Source organism: Furipterus horrens, unplaced genomic scaffold (genome assembly GCF_987537825.1).
Source record: "Furipterus horrens unplaced genomic scaffold, mFurHor1.1.pri manual_scaffold_1, whole genome shotgun sequence".
Lineage (NCBI taxonomy): Eukaryota > Metazoa > Chordata > Mammalia > Chiroptera > Furipteridae > Furipterus > Furipterus horrens.
Genome location: NW_028327171.1, coordinates 190,253,777 through 190,277,287, shown reverse-complemented (window position 1 = coordinate 190,277,287; position 23,511 = coordinate 190,253,777). Strand labels below are relative to the sequence as shown.

Here is a 23,511-nt window from a genome sequence, read left to right as displayed (position 1 = left end):
ACTGGGCAGGTTAGGGTGGGTAGTCACAACCCAGGCATAGAACTTTTTAGTAAAAAGTTTACCTTTGTTTTGAGCAAGCTCTGCCCATTGTTTCTGTGCATCTAGGTTCACATACCTTTGAAATAAGCTGCAACCACTCTCAAAAGAGCACAATATCTTGTTAACTATCCTGTTATCCAATCCCTGCCTTGCTTTCTCCTACCTCCTTGTAATCTTCCTTACATTCCCTCATTAATCTCAAATGCATAAAAGGGACTGCCAAAGTGTTATTCTCCAGAGTATTTGATATCTTGCTTCTCGGCATATGTCATCAGTTTGGCTCAAATAAACTTATAAACTTTCTCTACAGGTTTGGACATTTCTTATACCAACAGGTCAAATCTTTTTGAAAATGTATGTGAATATGGGTGAGTCTTATGTCCTGCAGCACTGGACAAAGAAGTAGAGCCCGCTGAGGTGCACCTAGGAGTTTTTCATTATCCCCATCTCACTCTAATAACAAATAAAATGATTACTATTATCAGCAGCAACACTGCAATGACATTATCTGGTTTATAAAAACAAATATTTTAACAAATGCTAACTCATTTGATTCTTGCAGGAACTCTGTGAACTAGTCATATTGTCCTCATTTAATAGATGAGGAAACTGAGGCACAAAGAAGGTGCCTCTTCTTGTTCAAGCTGATCCACTTGCCTTGATTACCTTTTCAATATCTGTGCCTATCATTCCTTAAGGCCTATCTCAAGTGCCATCTTCTCCAGAAAGTTCTTCTGACTTCCCTCCTGCCAAACCAATGAGATGTCTTCCTCCTTTGTACCAACAGAACAGTTGATGTGACTTCTCTTAGGATAACTTTTTCTATGTTTAGGTGTTTCCTTGTGTGTAGGAAGTATCCTGACAATCACAAATCACAAATGTGGGGGTCCTCCATGTTAAATTTAGGGACAAGAGGTTCAAAGGACAATACATAGCCCTTGCTAGAGCAAGGGTCTATATTAAGGAAATGGGATTGAAATGTAAAAAGTAGGCTGGGGTCTGATCGGAAGATATGAGGAGCAGAAAATGTTATCAACAATGACCTCAATTGCCAGTGGCTGCACCTCTCTCACCTGGCATATTGTGTATACTACGAATCTTCTAGGATATTGTACAAAATCATATTTTTGGAGGGCATTCTTTTGGCAGTATCTCTCAAAAGTTTTCAAGTGTTCACTTCTGTAAATTTACCCTATCACAAGAGGGCAAAGATATAGCCTTGTATATCTGTGCCAGGTTGTTTACTGCAATGTCATTTTAATAGCCAAAGATGGGTAACAACCTGAATGTGTACCAATAATGGAATGGCTAAATAAATTATGGTCCATTCGTATTACATAGCACAATTCAGTCATAAAAAAGAAGGAAGTAGATCATTCCATTGCCACAGGAAGATGGCCATGGCCTACTGTTGAGTAGAAAAAACAAAGTGCAGAATAATGTGTTTATCATGGTCCCATTTTGGGAAACAACTGTATATGTGCACATATAAACATATGGCAATTTTTATGTGCGTATGAATACAGATGGGTGGATACCCATAGAGAAAGATTAGAACAACAAATATGGAACTGTTAACAATGGTTACTCTTAACCAAGAGGGATAAGGGGACATAAAGGAGATGCTCACTTTTTACTTTAATTACTTCAATGGGGTTTGAATCTTAAAAAGAGTAATTATCCTGGTACACATTTTAAAAAGAAGGAAAAAGAAATCTTTGCATAAGAAAGGTGGAAGGTAAGGAGAGTGAGGTGAATTCTTTTAGGCAGTACTGAATATATCCTGAATTCTGATCCAGGGCTAAATTGAGTGGTTCTTCTAGGGCAGCGATTTTCAACCTTTTTTGTCATATGGTAACACATAAAATAATTACTAGAATTCCGCAGCACATCAAAAATATAGTAGATATTTTGCTGATCTGTCAAAAAATAGGTATAATTTTGAATCATTCATACTGGGCAGCTATGGTTGTGTTAGCTGTTGTCATTTTTTTTTTTTCCAGTCTTTTTCATTTACTGTTTAAATGAGTACAAAGGCCTCCGGCCCTGCCCAGGTTTTTTTTCCCTCCATCAGGCTTTCTTATAGAGCAGGGCCGAACCAGTGGGACTCTTCCCCACCCCTAGCAATAACCCAGCAGATGTCTTAGCTGGCCCCCCACAGTTCCTGTTCTGGTCCTTACTAATACTAAGCAACTGCTGCATAACCCTGGGGTTGGGGCTGTTCTATCCTCCATCCAAAGAAATTAGCTGTCAGTGGCTTTAGTTGTTTGATCACCGGAAAAGAAAAAGCAAGAAATTCTGCACAGTTTCTCTCCAGCTACGATTCCCCTGAGCCCTGGGCCCGCCTCTAACAAGGCAGACACACCCTGCCGCGGCTCATTCTATCCTATCTTATGTGGCTTTGCGTGAATTCTGAATCAGGAGGCATTAGATCTTTAGGTCATTTGCAAATGATTTTCACTTTGGAATGTACTCAGGGTGCAGGATGTTATTTTTTATTTGACAGTCTAAGGGAAAAGAGGCCAGTGCCCCTGACTATATAGTCAGGTATTACATGTTTTAAAAACTCCTGCGGCACACCGGTTGAAAATAGCTGTTCTAGGGTATTTGCCCAGGTAGCTGGTTTCACACCTCGTCTGATTCTTCAGAAATCTTGGTTGTGACCTTAATTACAACCTTACCTTTTCTGCCAGAAGACCACATTTGGCTGCCACAGCTGTGATGCAAGATTCTATTAGTAGGATTCCTTGTGGGAAGCCGAAGCCGCGAAAGGATGTATTGGACGGCATATTGGTCATACATGCACGGCCCCGGAACCTGAGGTTCTGGATTTTATATGCATTTTCCAGCTTTAGCAAGAGAAATTCTATTACCTAAAGGAATAGAAGATATTCACATATATTGGACAACAATTTTTTCTTTTCCTTATAAGTCAAGTACACAGAGTTGAGCTACTGTGAGACTCAGTAAGTACTTGAGGAAACATGCTCAGTAAAGACTCATCTAGAAATTCTGTGTTCTATTCATGATCAAGGACACTGGTTTCTGATGCACGTACCTCCTCTGAGTCTTCCAGTATGCACCCTCCGTTAATGAAGCACTCAATGTCTAGAGCTTTGATTCGCCCGTTGTTCATGAACCCCACCTGTCATCAAATGATGGACATTTTATGTTTAAAATTTACATGCCAAGCTAGAACCACATCCCCATTCCACTATTGGGCAGGACTGAAGACAGACTCTGCTCCTGCTTGCTTGGTGGTGTCCCACACCTGACTGTTCCCTTGTTTTTTAGAACTTGGGCTGACAAAGACCTCCTCTGACCTCGATTCTGTGAGCCCTTGCCTTTCAACGTGTAATTTTCTGGTTATACAGTCAGTGGAAAATTCTAAAGCCCTTGCTTATCTCCAGACATATAATTGCTACCCTCTTCTTCCTTATCCTTGGAAGACTCTCCTTCACTGTTTTACTGGTATTCCTTCTAATTTAGACCATGGCTTCCTCCCCTGTGAAAGAGTCTTTGGACTTCCAGTCTGTGTTGGAATGAAGCACAGTGCATCTTGTTTCAGGAAAACTTTGGAAGCCAAGGTCAGAAATGGACCCTGGAGTGACAGCTCCCATTGTACTGAGCTGTGAGGTGCTTTGTAGTTGGTTATGGCCATAACCCATGTGAGCTAGTGCTGCTGTTCTTTCTGGGACTCACAGAAGGCACCTTGCATTTTTCAGAAGTTGCCACTCCCCTCCCACCACCTAGACCGGTTTGTCTGTAGAGCCCAGATTGAAAAGAAAAATTCCCACTCCCTGTTGTAGTTCTACCAAAAAAGGATTGGCTCTGGCCCCTTTGTCTTTCTGAAAACAGGGATAAATACAACTGATGAAACCACACATCTATATGGTTATTATCATCTACTCCAAGAGGAATGTTGGATAATAAACCAGAGCAGTTAGGACATGTGGGAAAATCCACAAATTCAGAATTCATGGTAATTTTGACAAAGGCTAGGCTGAAGTTTACTTTTAAGTTTTCATGAAGAAAGCATTGTTAGGAAAACACAGCAGAGAGAATTCTTAAGTTGTTTAATAGGAACTTTTAAAGAATTTTGGAAGAACTTGTCACACATCAATATTTATTATACTAATTTATAAATAGTTCCAAATAAACAAGCAAAACATTGTTAGCTAAGTTTGAATGAGGATATATACATACAGATATATACACATACAGATTATTATATTGGAAGTAAAATGATATATTTTTGAAAATAAAATAAAATTTGCATTTTAAAGAAAGTCTGATTATTTCCCTCTTTTTAATTAAATTTTACACTACTATAATTACCAAAATATTTATAGCCTAGGATCTTCTTAGTAAGCCTCATAACTGTAATATGAATAAATCCTGATTTATAATCTAGGCCAAAACCAAAGAACTCAGCAACCACTATAATACCACCTGCCACAACCCCAGAATGTGCCTTAGAAAATAGTAATATCTGTATTAATTTCTGTGCACTTGAAGGTGAATACAAAGTTTAATTGTCAGCTATGGTTTATTCCTTTCTAATTATGAAAATTACTAATGCCAATGGAAGAAATAAAATAGTGCTGTGGCATGAAAAGCCATGGCTTCAGTAATACAGGGAATATAGCAGTTCAGTAATCTAAGGCAATGACAACTTTAGTTACATGTATGCTATAAGCAATTCCCAAATAAAGCATTTTTGACAGGGAAACATTACATTAGAGCTATCCTAAGAAGTCAGTCACAAATTTGAAAAGTAGTATTGTTGTCAACCAGATGTCAACAGTATTTTTAATAGTGTTTATGCTACAGTTGCATAAAAATGCAATAAATGTGCTTTGAAACAATTTAAAATTATTTCACTTGTTACTGGCTTCTTTTTTCTTACTTGCAAAAAAGATTTTGTGACATGTTCCTAACTACTGAGTGGAAACACTTATAAAGTGAAGTTTTGGTATAACAAGTTTGTAGTTTTCACGGGTTTTTTGGTCATTGAGGAAATATTAGCGTAAATCCTATTCCTTCAATAGCTTTTTTTATCATGTATTTTTATTATTCAACTTCATAATCCTACACTAGATTTATTAAAAGTTCCTCATAAAAATGTTATGAGTATTCAAATATACAACATTCTCATTTAATATTTTAGATGCTAAGATTATTGTTTTTAGAATTTAGCAAAATCAAAATAATAGAAAAGAATAAAACCATTTAAATACAATATTTTAATAATTTTATCTTTAATACTCACTTTATATTTTCCAAATAATGGGTGTCTCCCCCCAGTTATTAACATGTCATCTTCACGATCAAGAACAAGACGAATAGGGTGACCAGTTCTAAAGAAAACAAATCTTAGATCCTCCATTCCACCCACTCATCCATACATCACCTAATATACATCCATTTATTTATCCACCCCCTCATTTATCTATCTACTCACCTATCCTTCTATCTCCCTTTCAACCCATCCATCCCCCATCTGCCCTCCCCCCATTTTATCCATCCATTCATTTAACCATCCATCCTTTCCATATATGTTCATTGAGTGCATACACTGTGTTAGGCATTGATCTGAATTAGTCCATGACTAAATTACTATTGTCTCTGTAGTCTATAATTCAGATCTAGCTAAAGTTATTAATGTCACATGTCAGTTAACTCATATTGTTATAGCTTTAAACTTGACAATCATCGACATCCAGCCATTTTTGCATATCCTGACCACTAATGCCAGAAGAGAAAGAGTATGAACAGATAAATGCAAACTTAACAACACAGCTGCAAAAAAGGCCAACACTACTCCTAGGATGTCTGGATTTGGATCTTTGTTTTCACCTGTGGCTTCTAGAGTGTTGGCCAAGTTGGGCCCCTGGGTAGCTAGGAGCTTCAACCTTTCTATATGTCAGGGGCAGAGATGTCCAGACTTTGAAGTGCAGAAGAATCCCCTGGGATGCTGGTGAACATGCAGATTCCTGAGCCTTAGCATGAGGACTCTGATTCAATAGGCTGGGGAGGGGTCCTAGACTCTGCATTTTCCTCAGCGATTTTGATGCAGATGTCTTCAGGTACACGTTGAAAACCATGATTCTAGTGTAAAGTTTCCTGGTCTTCTTTAATTGTGAGGAGCACTTGGAACATCAGTTAAATGTTTAGTTTCTGGATTCATTCCCTGGTGGTTTTGATAATGTGGGTCTGGGATGGGGAGGCAGGAATTTCTATTTGGGAATACTGCTCTGGGACCACTTAACACAAGGCAATTGTGTGCTAAGGCTGGGTTGTGGCCTAATATGCTATTTCCTGCACTTGGCTGAACAGTAGAACTGCTGGAAAGTTTTAAAATATAATGATGGCTGGGTCAGGATGGGGCATCCTGGGAGCTGGATTTAAACACTCCCGAGATGATTCTGATGTGCAGTCATGCCTGAGAAGTCTTAAAGGCACCAAGCCTGGTGGGAATACAATGAACTGATTATCCCTTTCTGGGTCCCTGGTGTGTGTGAATAGAGATAGGTTCGTTATGAAAAGAATGGGAGATGAGATTCAGATCCTGCCTTTTTCTACCTCTCATTGTGGAAGGAGACACCTATCTGAGTATCTTGGGACCTAGCTTTGAACTACACAGAAATTGTTAAAGGAAGCAGGACGTTTGACGTTTACAGGCTGATTGGGGTTCTGACGAAGTACCAAAAAAAAAAAAAAAAAGGCAAGAAAAAGAAAAGGAAATGAACAAAGAACAGAAAAGCTAGCACCATGCATAGCATAAACAAACAGTGAAGGAATAAGCCTTCACTGAAGTCAGCCTGGGAGCTCTTTGAAGATGTCATTGGTACACTGAGCTCACACTGAAAAGCCAGTCCTTCCTAGGAACACGGAGGCAGATGGTGGGAGTCTTTGTTTCCTCACCCCACCTAGTCTGAAGCTGAGAGGAGGAAGGAAAAGTGAGGGAGCATTTCTCCCCTAGGCATGCCACATGGGCAGGCGACTTGCCCCACCCTTAAGTGGGTCACCTTCTCTGAAGCTCAGAGACAGGGCAGCCTCAGCCCTGGAGGTGTTCAATGAATAATACCACTTTTCCTTTTTGTAGGAAGTTAGCATATTCAAAGTCCTGTCTACAAAAGACTTTTCTAATAACTCTAGGAGGGTGGGTATTATATCTACAATTAAAAAGAAAAAGAGACAGGAGGCTGAGTTGCCCAATGACAGGTGGTTATGACAGCAGCCCAAGCGACTCTCAGGCCACTGAGTTTCCCTCAGTTCCGACCTTTTACACCCTTCTGGATCCCCAAGTGCACTTACTTAATAGCGCCTGCAGCTGCAATAGCCCCGAATACACACGGTCTTCCTATTTTCCCGCCAAAACCTCCACCCACTTGTTTTACATGACAGGTGATCCTGTTGATTGGGATGTTTAAAGTAGAAGACACTGTTTTCTGTAAAAGTCAGATATTGGGAAAGTTTTACAAGAATGAAATGGCAATGAAGACTTTGGTTTGCTGAAACACAGCATCACAGCAGAATTCATCCGTGTCTACTATTAGTACAAAAAAAGACCAACATAGTCTGAATGTGTCTTGTGGAGCCTTATAGAGTTCATAAACATAGGTCATTGTCACAGAACAGCCTTTGCAGCAGAAAAATGGCATTTTCCAGAAGGGAAACTGTCTGAGTCTTGGATTCCTGTCAGAAGCTGAAATCTTAGACAAATGCCTAGACCTATTGTTCCAACAAAGTGGAAAACATCACACTCATGACAACCTACTGAAAAAAAAGAAGTGCTCACCGCTAAAACCTAGAGTTCTCTGTGACTGGGGATATGAAAATGTGCTATAAAGTGAGGTATTTACTCCAAAGGTGAACTGTAATAATCATTCTAGAGAAAATCAAGTACCGATATAGCTCTATGCTGTCATCCAATCACAGAGTTCACTTAAGCATATTGCAAATGAATATACACTCTTTAAATCTAAAGGGACCATGGCTGTCCTTTTATTTACTCCACAAGACTGGAAAAAATAAAAGGGTTCTGGGGTCTTAAGCTCTCTACTGATGTCCACTACTGTCTTCCATGTAAAATGCCTGCCAACTCTGAGGCTGTGGGGATCGAAGGCCATGACAGAACTGGAAAGTTCCAGAGTTGAGGGCAGTCCTGGACCTCACCTGCACACGGGCTGGATCCTGCGTTGACACATAAATGTCCAGTTCGTGGTCCACTTTCTTTGGAATAACAAGCACTCTTTGGGTTTCCATGTAAAAATGTTCCTGTCCTCCAACGTGGACCTCTCCTGGTAAGGGCAAGCACAGGGAAATTCCTGAAGGTGTGTGCTGGTTGGAAATTGCCATGTTGGAGGACTCAAAAGCAAGCAAGATGTGGACTGGCCAGCAGGGATTTGCCCTGACTGATGAACTGATGGGTCAGACATTTGTCCTGTGGCAACTGAGGGCAATCTGTTTCAGAGACCACAGTCTGGAAAACAAGTTCAAAGTGTCTGGTTCTGTTCCTCACTCTCTGCCCTTGACTCATCAAAATCTTAGGAGTTTTTCTTCTATTTATTTTGTGGCTCCCTACCTCCCACCTTCAAAAGTTATACACACACATATGCACACACACACACACACAGTTTGGAAAACGGAGCTAAGAGAAACTTGACCAAGTGCCAAGGCTTTAGAGGACGGTCTTTCTGGGAGGAAATCACATGCTGTCAATGTCTGCTTCAGAAGAGAATCCTGCAAAGATCCTATAAAATATCCCGAGTCTCTTACCTTCAACAATTTGATCAGCTCTTCCAAATGCCTCCTCAATGTCTCCTTGTTCAAGTTTTTTTTCAGGGCATAAGAATGAGCTGTGTTTTATGGCATCCTGAGTGACAGGAAAAAAACACAAAAGTCACTTCTTTGTATTTTTTCTTCCACTGGCAGTTTTTTAAAAAGATTTTATTTCTTTATTTTTTAAGAGACAGGGGAAGGGATGGAGAAAGAGAGGTAGAGAAATATTGACATGCAAGAGAAACATCAATAGGTTGCCTCTTGCATGCCCCCAACCGGGGACCTGGCTTGCAACCCAGGCATGTGCCCTTTTGGTTCACAGGCTGGTGCTCAACCCACTGAGCCACAGCAGCCAGGTCTGGCAGTTTTATTCTTAATCAAAAGCCAGCCAACTCTCCCAAATTGTCATCTACTAGGACACAACAAAAGAGCAAGCAAGGAAGTACTAGAGTAGTAGGCTTGCCACAGAGACGGGATGTCAGAGAGAATGTCTTCAGATTTCAGAGGAAACCAACAAGGGTTAGAGAAATGTTAAGAATTGAGATCTGGGGGCACTGTGATGGTCCAGCACTTTGTGTCAAGCACTGTACAGTATACAGTCTATTTACAAGCATTCTCATGTAAATTCTATTATGATCTCCATTTTCCAGATGAAGAAACTGGGCATAGAGAAATTATAATTATTTTCTCCAAGTGATGTGCTAATAAGTGATGGAGTCAGCCCAGGTTTAGTTTTCAAAAACATTGTGCCTAATGATGAACACTTGATGGGTCGAAGCAGCAGAAAATGAAAAATATAGTTGACTTTTTCATTTTCTGCTCTACCAAGGTTTCAATAAGTCATGCTAGTACATGTGGAAGTATGTTTATTGCCATACTGTAATATGTCATAATGTAATATAATCTTATAAATAATATGTGCTATATTTAGTGAGCATTAACTATGTGCCAGGCATTATTCTACATGTATGAACTCATTTAGTCTTCGGACAACCTGATGAGGTAGGTATTATTATCACCAACCCCATTTTACAGGTAAAGAAACCATAGCACAGGAAAGGTCATACAGTTAGTAGTTGGTGCAATCAGGATTCAAACCTGACAGCTTCTAGGACGTATGCTTTTAACCACTACCCTACACTGCCTCTCATATATGCATGGTCATATGAATGAATGAATGGATGGATGAATAAGTATTGGTATATATGACTATTTTGTTACCTACTTTAGTTTACAAAAGAATTTTTTTTTTGGCTGATTCTGGACAATCTTATTCTGAGGGAATTCTGGGTCTTCAACTTTTCCAAGTCCCAGGATATTTTGTGGGTGTGTCCTCTGGGTATGTCATTTCCCCCTGAGAAGATGGGCTTAGAATTGAAAATTAAAAAACCCATATTAGGATCCTAGTATAACCCTAGGAAGGTGAGAGAGCCAAGAAAAATGGCTTGGACTTTTTGCAGAATTGTCAAGATGGGAATTTGGATGAGTTGCTTTGGTTTAGAAAGATCAAGAGATAGTTTGAATGTTGAACAAGTTGTACCTTTTAGGCACATTTAAAAATGTTCAAATGGTACACCAGGGCCTTTGAAAAACCTTTATATTCTGTTACAATTATACAAATAAGTAAGCTTTTCTCAACTCAATTACTCTGAACTTAAGAATTTGAACCTGAAAACCCCAGTCCACATCAGATTTTTCTATTCCAACTTAAATATTTTTTGCATTCCACCATCCATACCCAGAAATGAGAGTGGAAATTTCTATGGAATTCCATTGTAAGAATCCCACTTCTATTGGGCTCCACCTTAAAAACGTGATTGTTTCCAAAGTCCAGTCTCATCATCTTCCTCAGGTAATAGAATCCCTGATTTTTGATAGATACCTGGTCACTTGGAGTAAAATCTATATTTCCAAGCTCCCCTTGCTGTTAGGCATGGAATATGAATAGGTTCTAAACAAAGAAATGTATAGGAAGGTATGTGCAACTTCTGGTGCTATCCTTAAAGGGAGGCATATGCCCTTCATCATCACCTCATTGTCTCTGCTACCTGGAATGTGGACAAAATGGCCAGAGCTTCAGCAGCCCTTGTGGGGCCAAAGTGTGAATGGAAACCACATGTGAAGGGCAACTAGACAGGAGGAGGCCAGATCCCTGCCACATAGAATCCCATATAAATTCTGGAGTAACCACTTTTTGAATGTAACAAAGAAACAAATTTGTATTATTATTATTTTTTCCTGTTTCTTGGAGCCAAGGCTAAGTGCAATTCATGTAAGTAATATCTTCCAGAGAAAGCTGATCTTTTCAGAGCAAGCCAGTGACAAGAAAAAATTAGATCCCTGAATTAGTCTTGCATTAAGACATTTACAAAAGTGCTTTTAATTCTATAACCTTATGGAAGAGACCAGCCTAGCTTACCTCGATGGTGAAGATTACAGGCTCCAGATCTTCATAGGTGATCTTTATCTTTTCAGTTGCACGCTTCGCCTGTATGTCTGTCTCTGCAACCACAGCGCAGATGATCTGGCCCACGCACAGTACCTGCAGAAGGGACATGCATGAAGCAGGGAGAGAATTCTGGGTAGGTGTAGGCTTAGCTCAACCTTATCAGTGATTGTTGTCTTCAGTGTCATTGTTGAGTAATGATAACCACACTGAAGTTACATTCAGTTGCATGTGCTTGGATAACACATTAAAATATTTTTTTAAATTAAAAAATAATTTAAATAATACAGATGTTTCCATTGGCCATTTTATTCAATAAATGTAAGCTCCAGAATGGATGTGAAATTGACTGTGACCTGAGTCTGCTCTATCCTCTCAAGGTAGGTTTGCTGCATTGCCTTCACGGTGTCATTTTAGAATTTAAAGACAAGGAAAGTATTTTTTGTAGAAGATGGCTCTCCCACCCCCATTCATGTGTTGAAGCCCTAACCCCTCAATGTGACTGTATTGGAGATTGGACCTCTATAGAGGTGATTAAGGTTGAATGAAGTCATAAAGGTGAAGCTCTAATCCAGTGGTTCTCAACCTTCCTAATGCTGCAACCCTTTAATGTAGTTCCTCATGTTGTGGTGACCCCCAACCATAACTAAAGCATAGTGATTAATCACAAAAACAATATGTAATTATATATGTGTTTTCCGATGGTCTTAAGTGACCCCTGTGAAAGGGTCGTTTGACCCCTAGAGGGGTCACGACCCACAGGTTGAGAACCGCTGCGTCTAATCCAATATGACTGATGTCCTTATTAAAAGAGGAAGAGACACGAGGGAAGCTCAGACACAGGTAAAGGCCATGTGAAGACCCAGGGAGAAGATGGGTATCTGCAAGCCAGGCAGGGGGGCCTCAGGAGAAGCAAACCTGCCAATACTTTGATCATGGACTTTCAGCCTCCAGACTGTGAGAAAATAAATTTCTCTTAAGCCACTCAGTCTGTGGTATTTTGTCACGTCAGCCCAAGCAGATAATAGAGTTCCTAAATGACAGCCAACTTCTTTATCTGGAGTTCAACCAAATGAACAGTGATTCATTCCCTGGCGAGGGGAGAAACCATCTGTGCGGGGCTCATTGAGATGTGGCAATAATAGTTAACACGGAGAGCCTTCTCGTGCCAAACACTGTTGCAAGCACTTTGAGTGTATTAACTCATTTAAATCTCACAACAACACAATGAGGGGGTGCTGTGATTATTCCCACTTTACAAGTGATGACACCCAAGGCCACATAGCTAGTGAGGAGTAGAGCTGGAACATGAACCAACGTAGTCTGGCTCCAGAAACAAGTGCTCAGTGAATGATTGTAGAATTGGTCATAGGTTAAAGATGGCAAGAGCAGCTTTATTACAAATGAAGTGTGTGAGATAAATGGAAGGTGAAGGAATTGGGTGGGTCCAGAATGGGAGAGAGTTCAGTGTAAATAACAGGGAGTGGCTGTGTTTTTTGTACTTTCCTTTCTAGATCTTTCTATTCTATCCAATATAGGTCAACTCCTGCAGAAACTGACTCAAGAGTACACAGTAGGAAAACTGAGAACTTGTTGTTTTTCTGTAATAATTTTTCTTTTGATTTTGTTATTTCCTGACTCCAGAAGAGTAGGTCAGCCTGCATAAAGACATTAGGGGTAGAAAGAAGCTGGAAGAGCTGGCACTTCTACCCACCCACCCCTTCCCAGGGACAGAGAGGGCTGGGAGACCATGTGAAGCTGGCTGGAGGTTGTCCCTTGGTGATTCTCTACACAAGTCATCTGGAAAGGCATATTCCATACCTCATCTACAGCCAAAAATTTGCTGTCTTTAGCACCGTTTGTGCCTGGAATGTCTTCAGCTGTTATCACATCAACCACCCCGGGTAGTTCAAGGGCCTCGGAAAAATCAATTGATCTGAAAAAAGAGAAATATTTAAGAGGTAGAAACCAGTAAGCTTGGAGGGTCCAGACCTTAAAGAGGGATAGAGCATGGTTGAAAATCAAAATATATATCAACTGGTTCAGCTTAGGCCCTGATCAGAGCTGACTTGCCATAGAGCAGCATCCAGGGGGACCCTGCTGGGCCAGGGGGTAGCACTTGAGCTGCTGGGAGGGGAGCTGTTAGAGGGGCCAGTGTGTTTGTTGCAAAGGGGCATCCTTAGGAAGCTTAGGACATGGCCATTTACCATTCAGTAATGAAGTATTTCAGTATTTTATCAGCAGCTGAATATCAGCCCTATCTAGAGTTATTCCTTTGAGCCCTGCCTGAGGATGCAGTGGGGAGATGAGCTGCTGTGGGGTTAGACAGGAAGTGAGAGACCCATGACTATAATTTTTGTTCTTTTTCCCATGGTAGTCATTTCCAGAGGCTCTCTCTTCCTCCTTCTGGGGCTGGTGACCTTTTCTTTACTCTTTCCATTTTAGGTCCTTCGGGTTTAGGACATCGCAGAAGAATGGGCACATTCCTCCGGGTGTACTTTTAAAAGGTTTTTTGAAACTTTTCATTTACTTACATGATTTTTGCATGGGCTCTGGTACTGGTCACTAAAGCCATGGAAAGTTCTTTATCCACCCTGGGGATATCATCACAAAACATGGCTTCACCTGTGGCATGTTTAAGACCTGACAGGTGCATGATGGGGCGTCCCACTGGATCTTGGAGGGGTTGGCGAGAATCCACACTCTACAGAGGAAGACAAGAGTTGCCCTGGAAAAGTTTAATGTGCAGAAGAGGCCTGGACAATTACCAACACTCCTGATTCAGTACTGAGAAAACATCATCACCCTTGGCAACAAACACTGGAGTGGGTCAGATAAACAGTATGACAATTTAATGATGTAACTACACTGGGAAATGGTCATTTCAGTTATGTGGCAATACCTTAACCAGGGCCAACTTTTTTACAAAATTGTGAAATAGGTGAAGGGGCACCCCAGTTTCTTTTTTTGGCATCTTCTTTTTCTAAGTGGTACCCCTGTGCCCCTTTTTAATGGAATTTGGAGGGTCTCCCTGTCCTGCTTTCTGATTTTGCCAGGAACCAACCTGTTCACATGTAAAGTGGTCATGATGATGGAGGCTAAAGTGATGTAATTCCTGAGGGCAAGGGACCGAAATCGATGCCTAAAGCCTGCTCATTGACTTGAGCAGGACCCCTGGTGGGGGAGTGGGTAGTGAATGGCAATGGAGTCCACCGCGTCCAGACTAAGGTGCCTTGGCTGACCCTGCAAGGGTCATAAAAACATCGCTGGGAATATAAGGCAAAGGAGAAAATGTTGACTCTGAGGGAGAGGGGAAGGGAGGGGTGGTGTTCTTGTAGATCATAATAAACACTTCCTAAGTTGTCCTTCAAGGACAGTGGGCTCGGTTACTTGCAGGGCTCTGGCTTTGCTGGCGAGATGGAACATTTGCAATCAGGGCCAGAGGCTGAACCTTGCTCCTCTCCTGCGCTGTCCGTCCCCCACACCCGGCTCAGCTGCCTCTCAAACAAATGCCCAAAGGACATCAGTCTGATAGTTTGAAGAGGCTCTCAGCTATTAGGTGGTCGAACTGTTCTGGGTTGCTTCAGCCTTGAGTGCACCTAGTGGGAGCGCAGGCCTGATCTTAGATCCAGCATCTCCCTGCGTTGCCTAAACAAAGGGCCGATGAGCTAGCAAAAACTACCAAGTCGCAACTCCGAACGGCTTGCTTGTTCACAGGGCTGTGGTTTATCTCTTAGTGGATAAGTTTCCGTTAAATTAAACTCACTGACCTGGTACCTTTGGACTCCCTGGGGTACTGTGACCGGGAATTCTTCTAGAGCACTTAGGAATAGGTCTGAAACTTCAGGAGAATGAAGGCAGTCCTGAGTGAGGATCAAAACAATGCAGATGAGCTGATTAGTTTGTGATTAAGCTGGGCTTTGATTTAGGAGAAAATTTCTTGGCTCAGGTATCCATGAAACTACGTGGTCAGTGTAGCCTGGATAGCAAAGTCCCCATCACCTCCCAGGGATGTTGCTTTTTATGAAAGCTTCTTGCCCTCCCTCTCTTTCCACATAATGAGGAACTGGACTGACTGGTTTGAATCTGATCCTCAAGTCTCCCTGAGAGGGAGAGAGGCCTGGCAGTGAGCTGGCTGGCAGACTGGAGGAGCAAGAAAATTTGGGGCTAAATAAGCCATCCCAGAATGAGCTGGAGTTCACTGTACACAAAAGGGCCTGTATACTAATTGTTTTTCTCGGCTACTAAGCTTTTCTGGAGAGCAGGAAGATTGGGAAGCCTCCCTGTGTGTCACTGAAATGGATCAAGTGTCTTAATTCAAAAAGTAAATGGCAGCAAGAATTATCCTGGGGAATGTGGTCTGTGAGGGTCCTCATCTGAGTAAATGAAAATCATACACTTTAGGAACGCTGGCCTGTTGGGGTGGGGTTGGGGGTAGGGGGTACAAGGGTACAGGGTGGGGTGAGAGTTGTAACTATAGTCAGGGGAGGGGAGAGAGAGAGAGAGAGAGATGTTTTACTTAATTAGCATGCAAGTAAGGTTTAGTATTTTTGAAAAATAAAATTTTATTTTATATTCCATATGGAAATTGAGATTTGGTTGCCTAGGAGCAGGGGTGGGAGGGTTGACTGTAGGGGCAAAAGGATAATTTGGGGGTAATGGAAATGCTCTATGTCTTGAGGTGGTGGCTAGATGGGTTTACTCACTGAATTTAAATAGGTGCATTTTATTATATGTAATTGCATGCCAAAGCAGGGGCACCAATAATGTTTCACTGCTCAGGGCATGCGGTCAATATTTGTGGACTGCAGACAGTCTAGTGTCCTGAGCCTCATGAATCCGGAAGGAGTTATGGCTGGGAACTGACTAGGCCTGGCCCAGAAAAGGTGGCAGGCATTGGTGCAGGCTGCTCACAAGGCAGTTTGCAGAAGTAGGGGGAAAGCTGGGAGCTTGTGGCTGCAAGGAGCTGACACAAGCCCAAGCACTTAGGAGCACAGAGGAGAGCCTTACCAGCTTCTTCAGTTTCTGCAGAACTTCTAGGTAGAACTTGAAGAAGAAGCTGACCACCAGAGTCCTCTTGAATTCCACCCTCCCCCCTGGAGCTGAGCCTGGGAGGGAGACTTCGTCCAGAAGCAGCCTGCAAGCCTCATCCAGCATCAGCTCATTCCAGCACCTGGTAGGGTTGGAGGCAGGAAGGAACCAGTTAAATGGCTATTTGAATCACGTGACAGGTGGTAGGTGTTGGATGGTGATCATTTAGAGACCCTGGAGCCTTTTTTTAATGAGTTGGAAGGGAACTTAGAAATCACCTAACCAAGCCCTTCAGGAAAACCGAAGCAAGAAGTGGGCTGAGGGTCATGGCAGGGTGCAGATGAAACCTATCTCTTGAACACGAACCAAGCATGTTCAAGAGCCAAAACATGCTGGCATTGAATAAACAGACCACTAAGGGACAGTTCCACTATGAACTGGGCAAAATTCAGTCTTGAACACAGCTTTTACAGAGGAAGAAATAGATTGCACCCAAGTGGAGGGATTAGCAGGTGCCACTTGGAAGATGCCTGGTGTGCATTTGCTGGAGTGCTGACGTCAGAAGAGGACTGGGCTGAAGGCGGCCCTCGCCATTTTTGTTGTATGTATTCCTCCCCAAAGTGCCACCTCATTAATCAAAGTCAAGTAGCGTCTGATGCATTTAGAAATATTGTGGGAAGAACAAGCAGTGTTTCCATCTTCTCAGGGTTCGACCAACATTTGCTTGAGCCAGATTTCCATTTTTTTCTTTTCTTTTTTTTTGACTTCAATTCACTGTCTGGGTGCAGGGTTCACTGCTTACCTCCCTCGGAGCTGCTGGCAGGATCTGTGTGCACTGAGAGGGGCCACCCCAACCCCGCCGTAGGCGACGCTCATGTCCTTGATGGTGTCTGTGCCTTCCTTGAGGAGGACACGCATGCCAGCATTCACATCAGCCAAGGCATTTTGCTGGCACTGACCCTGTCGGAAAGCTGACACAAATTCCCACTGTGGGGACAGAAACCATTTAGTTATTCGATATGTCAAAACCAGGAGCATGTTTCTGCTTCTTGGTGACACTAATTAAGCACTTAAACCCAATCTAAAGGGACACAAAGGACACTTGGCACTATTTGAAGGCAACTTGGCTGCCTTCCCGTTCAAACTGGAATAAGGTCCTCCCAAAGGCCCATCTGCAACGCCTGATGCCCTCAAGGAGCAGGGACCACTGTACCCTTTTCCTGAGGTCAGGATGCCTCTGCACAGGTGCGTGGATCATTTCCATATGCTTTTATTTCCAGGTGCCATCCCCATAGTCTTCAGACACCTTTGTCCCCTGGGAGGAGGAGGAGCCCTCCCAACACCAATGCTTTTCCATACGATTTGCGCACAGTGCAAAAGAGACCCGCCGCCCATCTTGGTTTGCAGAAACAATTGCTTTCCATTTTGTGTAGCTCATAAGGGGGGTCGAAATGAACTTTCCGATAGTGGGCTAAGGAATCTTGTACTGGGAACAAGGGTCAGGAGGGTGATGGCTGCCCACTGACCTCTTGGCACCATGGCCACTCACGTGCTGACACAGAGTAGATGGGGACGGCCCGTATCTCAGGTGTGTTTGCAGCGGGGTGGACACCATGGGTGCTGTGTTTGAGCCTGCCCGTTTTTCTGCCTGGGGCCTTTACACACATGCACACTTGACTGGGAACACAGCTCAAAGTTTTCATTCCCCAGGAAATATAAGTGACGATCACACATGGCTGAAAGCATGACTTAATATAAGATGTCCTGCATAACCCAGCTGATACCTGTCTTTGGGTGTGTGTGTATACGTGTGTGTGTGTGTGTGTGTGTGTGTGTGTGTGTGTGTGTATGTGTGTTGCATTGCCTCTCTATGGGAAGACTGATCTCTTGGATTCAGGTACAGTTTTGGAGACAGGCACAGGGAACAGAGAGTGAGGGCAGAGGGCCTTCTTCATAGCTAGGGGAGGGGGTGGGGGTGGCCACACCAACCCCAGGGATCCTGTGAACACAAGGAAGCATGGCTGACCGCAGGCCCTCAGAGGCCCCACCCCACCGCTGAAACAACACCCTAAATCCACACCCTGGGGCTGCTTGCTCCAGGGCGTGGGAGGCCCCTGGGGCTGTGCCAGTAGCCGTGAACAGGAAGTTATTACTCTCAGGGCAGAGTTATTTTCCTTCTCTCTGTTTTCAAAGTTGTAAGATGACTGGACTCAGGGGTGGGAAGGGCGAAACAACCCTCAAGAGGGACCAGGGGCATTCTTACCTTGTGAGAGTGAGGGATATGCACAGATTGCAAAACCTCCTCTGGCTTAAGGTCTGCACTTGCCACCCCAGCAAGAAAGTGTTCGTTTAGAGGAATCTGCCGTGTACCTTCTGTTGGAGAAAAACGACATTTCTGCACAGTGGCAACGAAGAATGCGAGATTTATTCTGCACTTTTAAATGTCAGCAGCAAAGAAGAAAAGCTCACTTTCCTCAGTACGAAGGGATGCCGAGGTCTGAGAGTGTGATAGTCAAGACTCCTGTCTCCGCCACAGGGAGGGGCGGTGGCAGCTTCATGACATTTATTCTTATCAGCACATGTGCTGTAGCACCTAGGTGAACCTGCCAGGCCTGGGTGGGTTTCCACCTTTTGGCAGAGGCTGTTTAACTAAACCTAACTCCTTCAGTTCTGTGATCGACGTAAAGGCATAACTTAGTGAGACAGGGTTTGTTCCCACTATTAACAAACCATGGGGTTTGCTTTTTGTTTTTCTGCTCCTTTTGGCTCCTCCAGCCAGCTCCCTACACCTTTAAGGGAAAGGGAGGGAGGCACACAATCTTTCAGCCGCATTGTTATCACTGAGAAGTCCGAGCAGTCCCCTCTGGCTTTAAAGGTGGTTTGTTCCGTGAGGAGACCACAGGATTCCCAGCTGACCTGGGCTGGCCCGCCCTGCTGCTGGTCAGCCAGGTCACGTCCTGGCCTCACTGGAGCTGGGCTGCACTCAGGGTGCAGGAGCTTAGGCAGAGCTGGGAGAACAGAGACCTTATGCCTGGGCTGACAACCAACGGCCCAGCAGAAGAACATTTTCATTACCCTTACTACTCCTACCGATAGTGTAGGAGGCGTTCTTCCTAGTCTGATGCCCCAGAGCCTGGGCTTCTTCTCTCCTGGTCTTTGGGGGTCAGCTGGGGTCATCCTGGACCATAGGCTGGAGGACTTGGCAACATGGCTGACGGGTGGTCTGGGGTGAGGCCTTTCCTCCCCTCCCTCCTGGGTGGGTCCCATGCAAAGCTGAATCGGGACAGGAGAGCTTTTCCTCTGCCACCCAGTCTCTCCCGACTCTCTGAGTTCCCTCCAATCAGGGATGGGATGGTGTTGGCCAACAAACCCTTTGGAAGGTTTGCGATGCCCGGGATAGAATTCCTGGTAGCACCCCCCCTGAAGTCCACGTAGTCAGGCCGTGCACCCCAGTGCCAGGGCCCGAGTCAGCCCAGGCATAAGTAATGGGCGGGCTGAGTGGGATGGACAGCAGCAGTGGGTATGGGATGGGTGTGCGTGAAAGAGGGGAGAAGTAATGGGGAGGGGGATTTAGAGGCCTTGGGGGGCAACCTAATGGACAAGAGGCAAGCACACCCGTGTGGCAATTGGTCAGGCTGGGTTCCCATCCCATGTGCCTCCGCCGGTGCCCTCAGCTGGGTGGTTGGATGACTGGCACGTGCTGTGTGTAAAGTGTGCAGCACAGCCCGGCTCACAGTTAGTGCCCATTAAAGGGGGCGTCCGCACCCTTGGAGCGGCCAGAGGCAGCGAGCGTGCAGGCTGAGCACTTCCAGTGAGACAAGGGCAGCTCAGCATGGAGCAGCGCCGACGGGAATGTCCTGCTTAGCCATTGTGTAAAATTACTCATCGCCTTCCTCCTGCCCCCAGAGGGCCGAGGGGTCTGCAGTGTATCCTCAGCAGACTTGTGTCTTCTCACACAGCAGTTGGGGGCTGCGGGCGGGGTGCATGAAGAGGAGGGAGCCTTTGTCTCCGCCTGGTACCCCACCTCTGGCTGACATGTGGTCCAGGGTGGGTGCTGTGTGAACATGGAGTAGTGCCAGAAGGAAGCACTAGCCCCCCTCCTTTGCATCAATGCACCTTCGTGCAGGGGCCTGAGCCTCCCATGGTGCATTGAGAGCCAGAGACATGGGCTCTGACTTGAAGAGAATCCTTAGAAAAAGACAAGAAACCTTTAGGTGCTGTTCGGAGTGTTCTGAGGTAGCTTACCTTTTGATATCAAATTGAGGGTAGCGTTGCCCACAGCCAGGATTGGATTCAGATCCGAATACCAATGCCGACTTATGATGTGTCCCCCTAAGGACTGAGGAGAGAGAGTTACAGCCTGGGTCATTCTACCCCTCAAACCCTCTGCCCCACAGGCACCTGCTTATGAAGAGCCAGAGGAGGCTTGGGTCTCCGTTGCAGAGGAGACCCAGTTCACAGTGTCTGCGAGTTCAGTCTGTCCCGGACGGCCCCCTCCCACTGGCTACTTTGGATTGAGAGGGACTGATGGTCACTAACACTCGCATAACTTTTGGTGTGTTCCACCTACTGTCGACCTTTTCACACGTGTTTACTCACCTCCCAGCAACCCAGTTGAGATTGATGCCATTGCCCCGTTCTATAGATGGAGACATGGGGCACAGAGACATTGTGAAAGTTGACCAAGGTCTTCTAGCTAGAAAGGGCCAGGACTGGGATTCAAACCCAAGCAGTAAGGCTCAGTGGCCAACTCAGCTGTGGTCACAGTGCAGACTTCACATGGACCATGTCAGGGTTCTGGGCACCCACCTGGACCATTTACAGTGTATATGTGTGTGTGGGTGCCCTTTCCCTCTTTTTGGAAGACTCCACTGGGATAGAGCTGAGGCTACCGTATCTCAGAACTTGGGAGGGCAATGACGGGCCATTCAACTCATACCCTCCTCCCCGAATATTGATGGAATCCACAATGACCACCTGGGTTGCTGTGGTTTGGGCTGTAACATTGTGGGGCAGGGATCCCCATTCTCTGTGGACAGCTTGATTTTGAAGTTTTTGTTTCCACTGAGCTGAAATCTGCCTCCCTGGACTCTCATCCATTGGATGTGCTTCTACCCTTTTGATCATATGAAATAAATCCATCTGTCCCCACCCCACCATTCCTCTTTCTGATGTGGTTTCCAGCCCTTCCCTCTCCTGCTTCCTCTCCTTGCCAGGCTCCAGGCTGTCAGTCAGAGTTCTTGAAGGGGGAGAGAACATTTGGAAACCACTTGAAGAGCTTTTATCAAAGGAGACATGTCCTCCCCCAAGCCTTATAGCCCAAGGATTTCTAATACATCATGTGGGGTATGTAGGAGAGGGAGTGTGTATATTTTGAAAACCTAACCATGTTTCTTCTGCTTTCTCCTGATATCAAAAATAACCAGATTTTAAACTGTTTCCTAGATCTGAGCATTATGTTGCAGCTGTGGTCTAAACATTCTGGACCAGAGGCGGCTACCCTCCTTATTTTAGGTGCTATACTTCTGTTAATGCAGCCTTAGACAAAGTTAGGTTCTTTGACAGTCTTATTATAAAATAAGTACAACCATGAAGTCCTTTTCCCACCTACAGTGCTATTGGCTGTTAAACTTCGCTTAGAACTCTCCTTTAAGTATGTTATTCAATAATGCTTGTTAAATATTAAGTACTTATCGTGTCCGTCATTTCACTCTGCTGAGACCCTTTTGCATATGGAGCCTGCCAATGCCTATTTCAACATTGCAGTGAGATTGTGAGCCAGGTGCCATGTGCCTAATGGAGGCACTGGAGAACGTACTGCCATGTTCCGGATCTGCTGGCCCGCCAGGCTCTTCAGGTGCTTCAGGAGGGCTTTGTAGGTCTGGGTTTTCTCCTCTGGGAGCTCGGAAACCCTCTCAGCCAAGATGTCCTTCACCTGGGCCAGACTGCAGCCTGCACCTATAGTCAGTCCTGGAAAACAAATTGTTTTTGTAGATGGCGTGGAAGGAGGAGCTGACTTATGATCATGACACCAGGGTCTTAGTGTTTATCTAGCACAGTGGCTCTCCAGCCTGGCAGCACAGAGAATTGCCGGAGTCTCAAACACAGCCCAGATGCCCCCTTCCTAGATCAAGTGAAGCAGAATCTCTGGGCCTGGGGCTTTTTCAAAGGTGGTTCTCCAATGCACCCAGGGTTGGGATTGCTGGTCTGGTCTCCATTCTGGTTTGAACAAATGCAGGGGAATAGAAGCTAGAGAGAAGGAATGACAGTCACAGCTAGCAGGTAGCTGACCCTACTAGAATTTTCCATGACCTCCTCCTGACTGAGCACACTGAAGCTGTGCAAAGATGTTTTGCAATTAAGGGGGATAAACTGATGTCACTAAAATAATGGCAAAGGTGTTTCAATTGCCTAGGTCATTGTCTAAAATCAGTAATGCTTTGATTGCTGGTGTGTACCCTACAGCTACTCTTGGTACTCAAAATCTTCAACCATCATTTGCATGAGGGGCTCCGGCCAATCGAAATGAACACAACCCATGCTAGGAGCTTCCCCAGGTATTACGGTGGGTGTTGTTGGGTGTGGTGGTATTGGGGGTTCCCCATGAAGGGGCCAGGGAAGCAGCACCAATGGGAGAGTAGCTAGGAAGGTTGGAGCAGTGCTATTTGCTACCTGGCAAGGAAGTAATTAAAAATTTTAACAACCATTGCAGCCATACTGGTGATTATTGTCGAGGTATTAGCACTGGTTTGGGGGTTCTCTATAGCAGGGATGTAAAGTGTTTCAATTAATCTCTGAGAGTGAAGAAGTCACCTAAACCATCAGGAGATGGCTTAGTCAGTCATTTAAAATTAATCCTTCACCCACTATCAGGTTCAGAATGTTTCTTTATATTCCTAGTTTGCTCTGAATTTACTCATGTATTCTAAATGGGTGTTAAATTTTTATTAAATGTTATTCCCATCTATTTAGGCGATCACAAGATTTTTCTCTTTTACTATGTTAATGTGATGAATGAAATGATTTTTTAATGTAAAACCTTTCTTCCATTTCTGAAATAAAGTCTACTCAGTCATTAAAAAAATTAATCCTTCACTTCCCTGGGGTTTTCAGAATGAATGACTAACACATAGAGTCTGATTTGATCACTTGCGGGGCTGGGTTCTAACTGCAGATTGCGGGCTGGACTTTGATTTTTCTCTTGAAGA

At 44.1% G+C, this 23,511-nt stretch overlaps 1 protein-coding gene across 1 annotated transcript in view; it reads right to left on the bottom strand.

Moving 5' to 3' along the window:
- LOC150022480 (aldehyde oxidase 2) overlaps positions 1–23,511 on the bottom strand; it is a 74,045-nt gene that overhangs the window by 29,960 nt on the left and 20,574 nt on the right. Inside the window, exons 11-25 of the mRNA XM_090282376.1 lie at positions 22,122–22,273; positions 20,549–20,642; positions 18,567–18,676; positions 17,106–17,290; positions 16,283–16,445; positions 15,043–15,135; positions 13,807–13,976; positions 13,094–13,208; positions 11,246–11,368; positions 8,824–8,920; positions 8,221–8,345; positions 7,360–7,493; positions 5,312–5,399; positions 3,098–3,184; positions 2,721–2,912 (exon numbers count right to left, since the gene is read on the bottom strand). Coding sequence (XP_090138502.1) covers positions 2,721–2,912; positions 3,098–3,184; positions 5,312–5,399; positions 7,360–7,493; positions 8,221–8,345; positions 8,824–8,920; positions 11,246–11,368; positions 13,094–13,208; positions 13,807–13,976; positions 15,043–15,135; positions 16,283–16,445; positions 17,106–17,290; positions 18,567–18,676; positions 20,549–20,642; positions 22,122–22,273 — 1,928 coding nt within the window. The remainder of the gene's footprint in view (positions 1–2,720; positions 2,913–3,097; positions 3,185–5,311; positions 5,400–7,359; positions 7,494–8,220; positions 8,346–8,823; positions 8,921–11,245; positions 11,369–13,093; positions 13,209–13,806; positions 13,977–15,042; positions 15,136–16,282; positions 16,446–17,105; positions 17,291–18,566; positions 18,677–20,548; positions 20,643–22,121; positions 22,274–23,511) is intronic.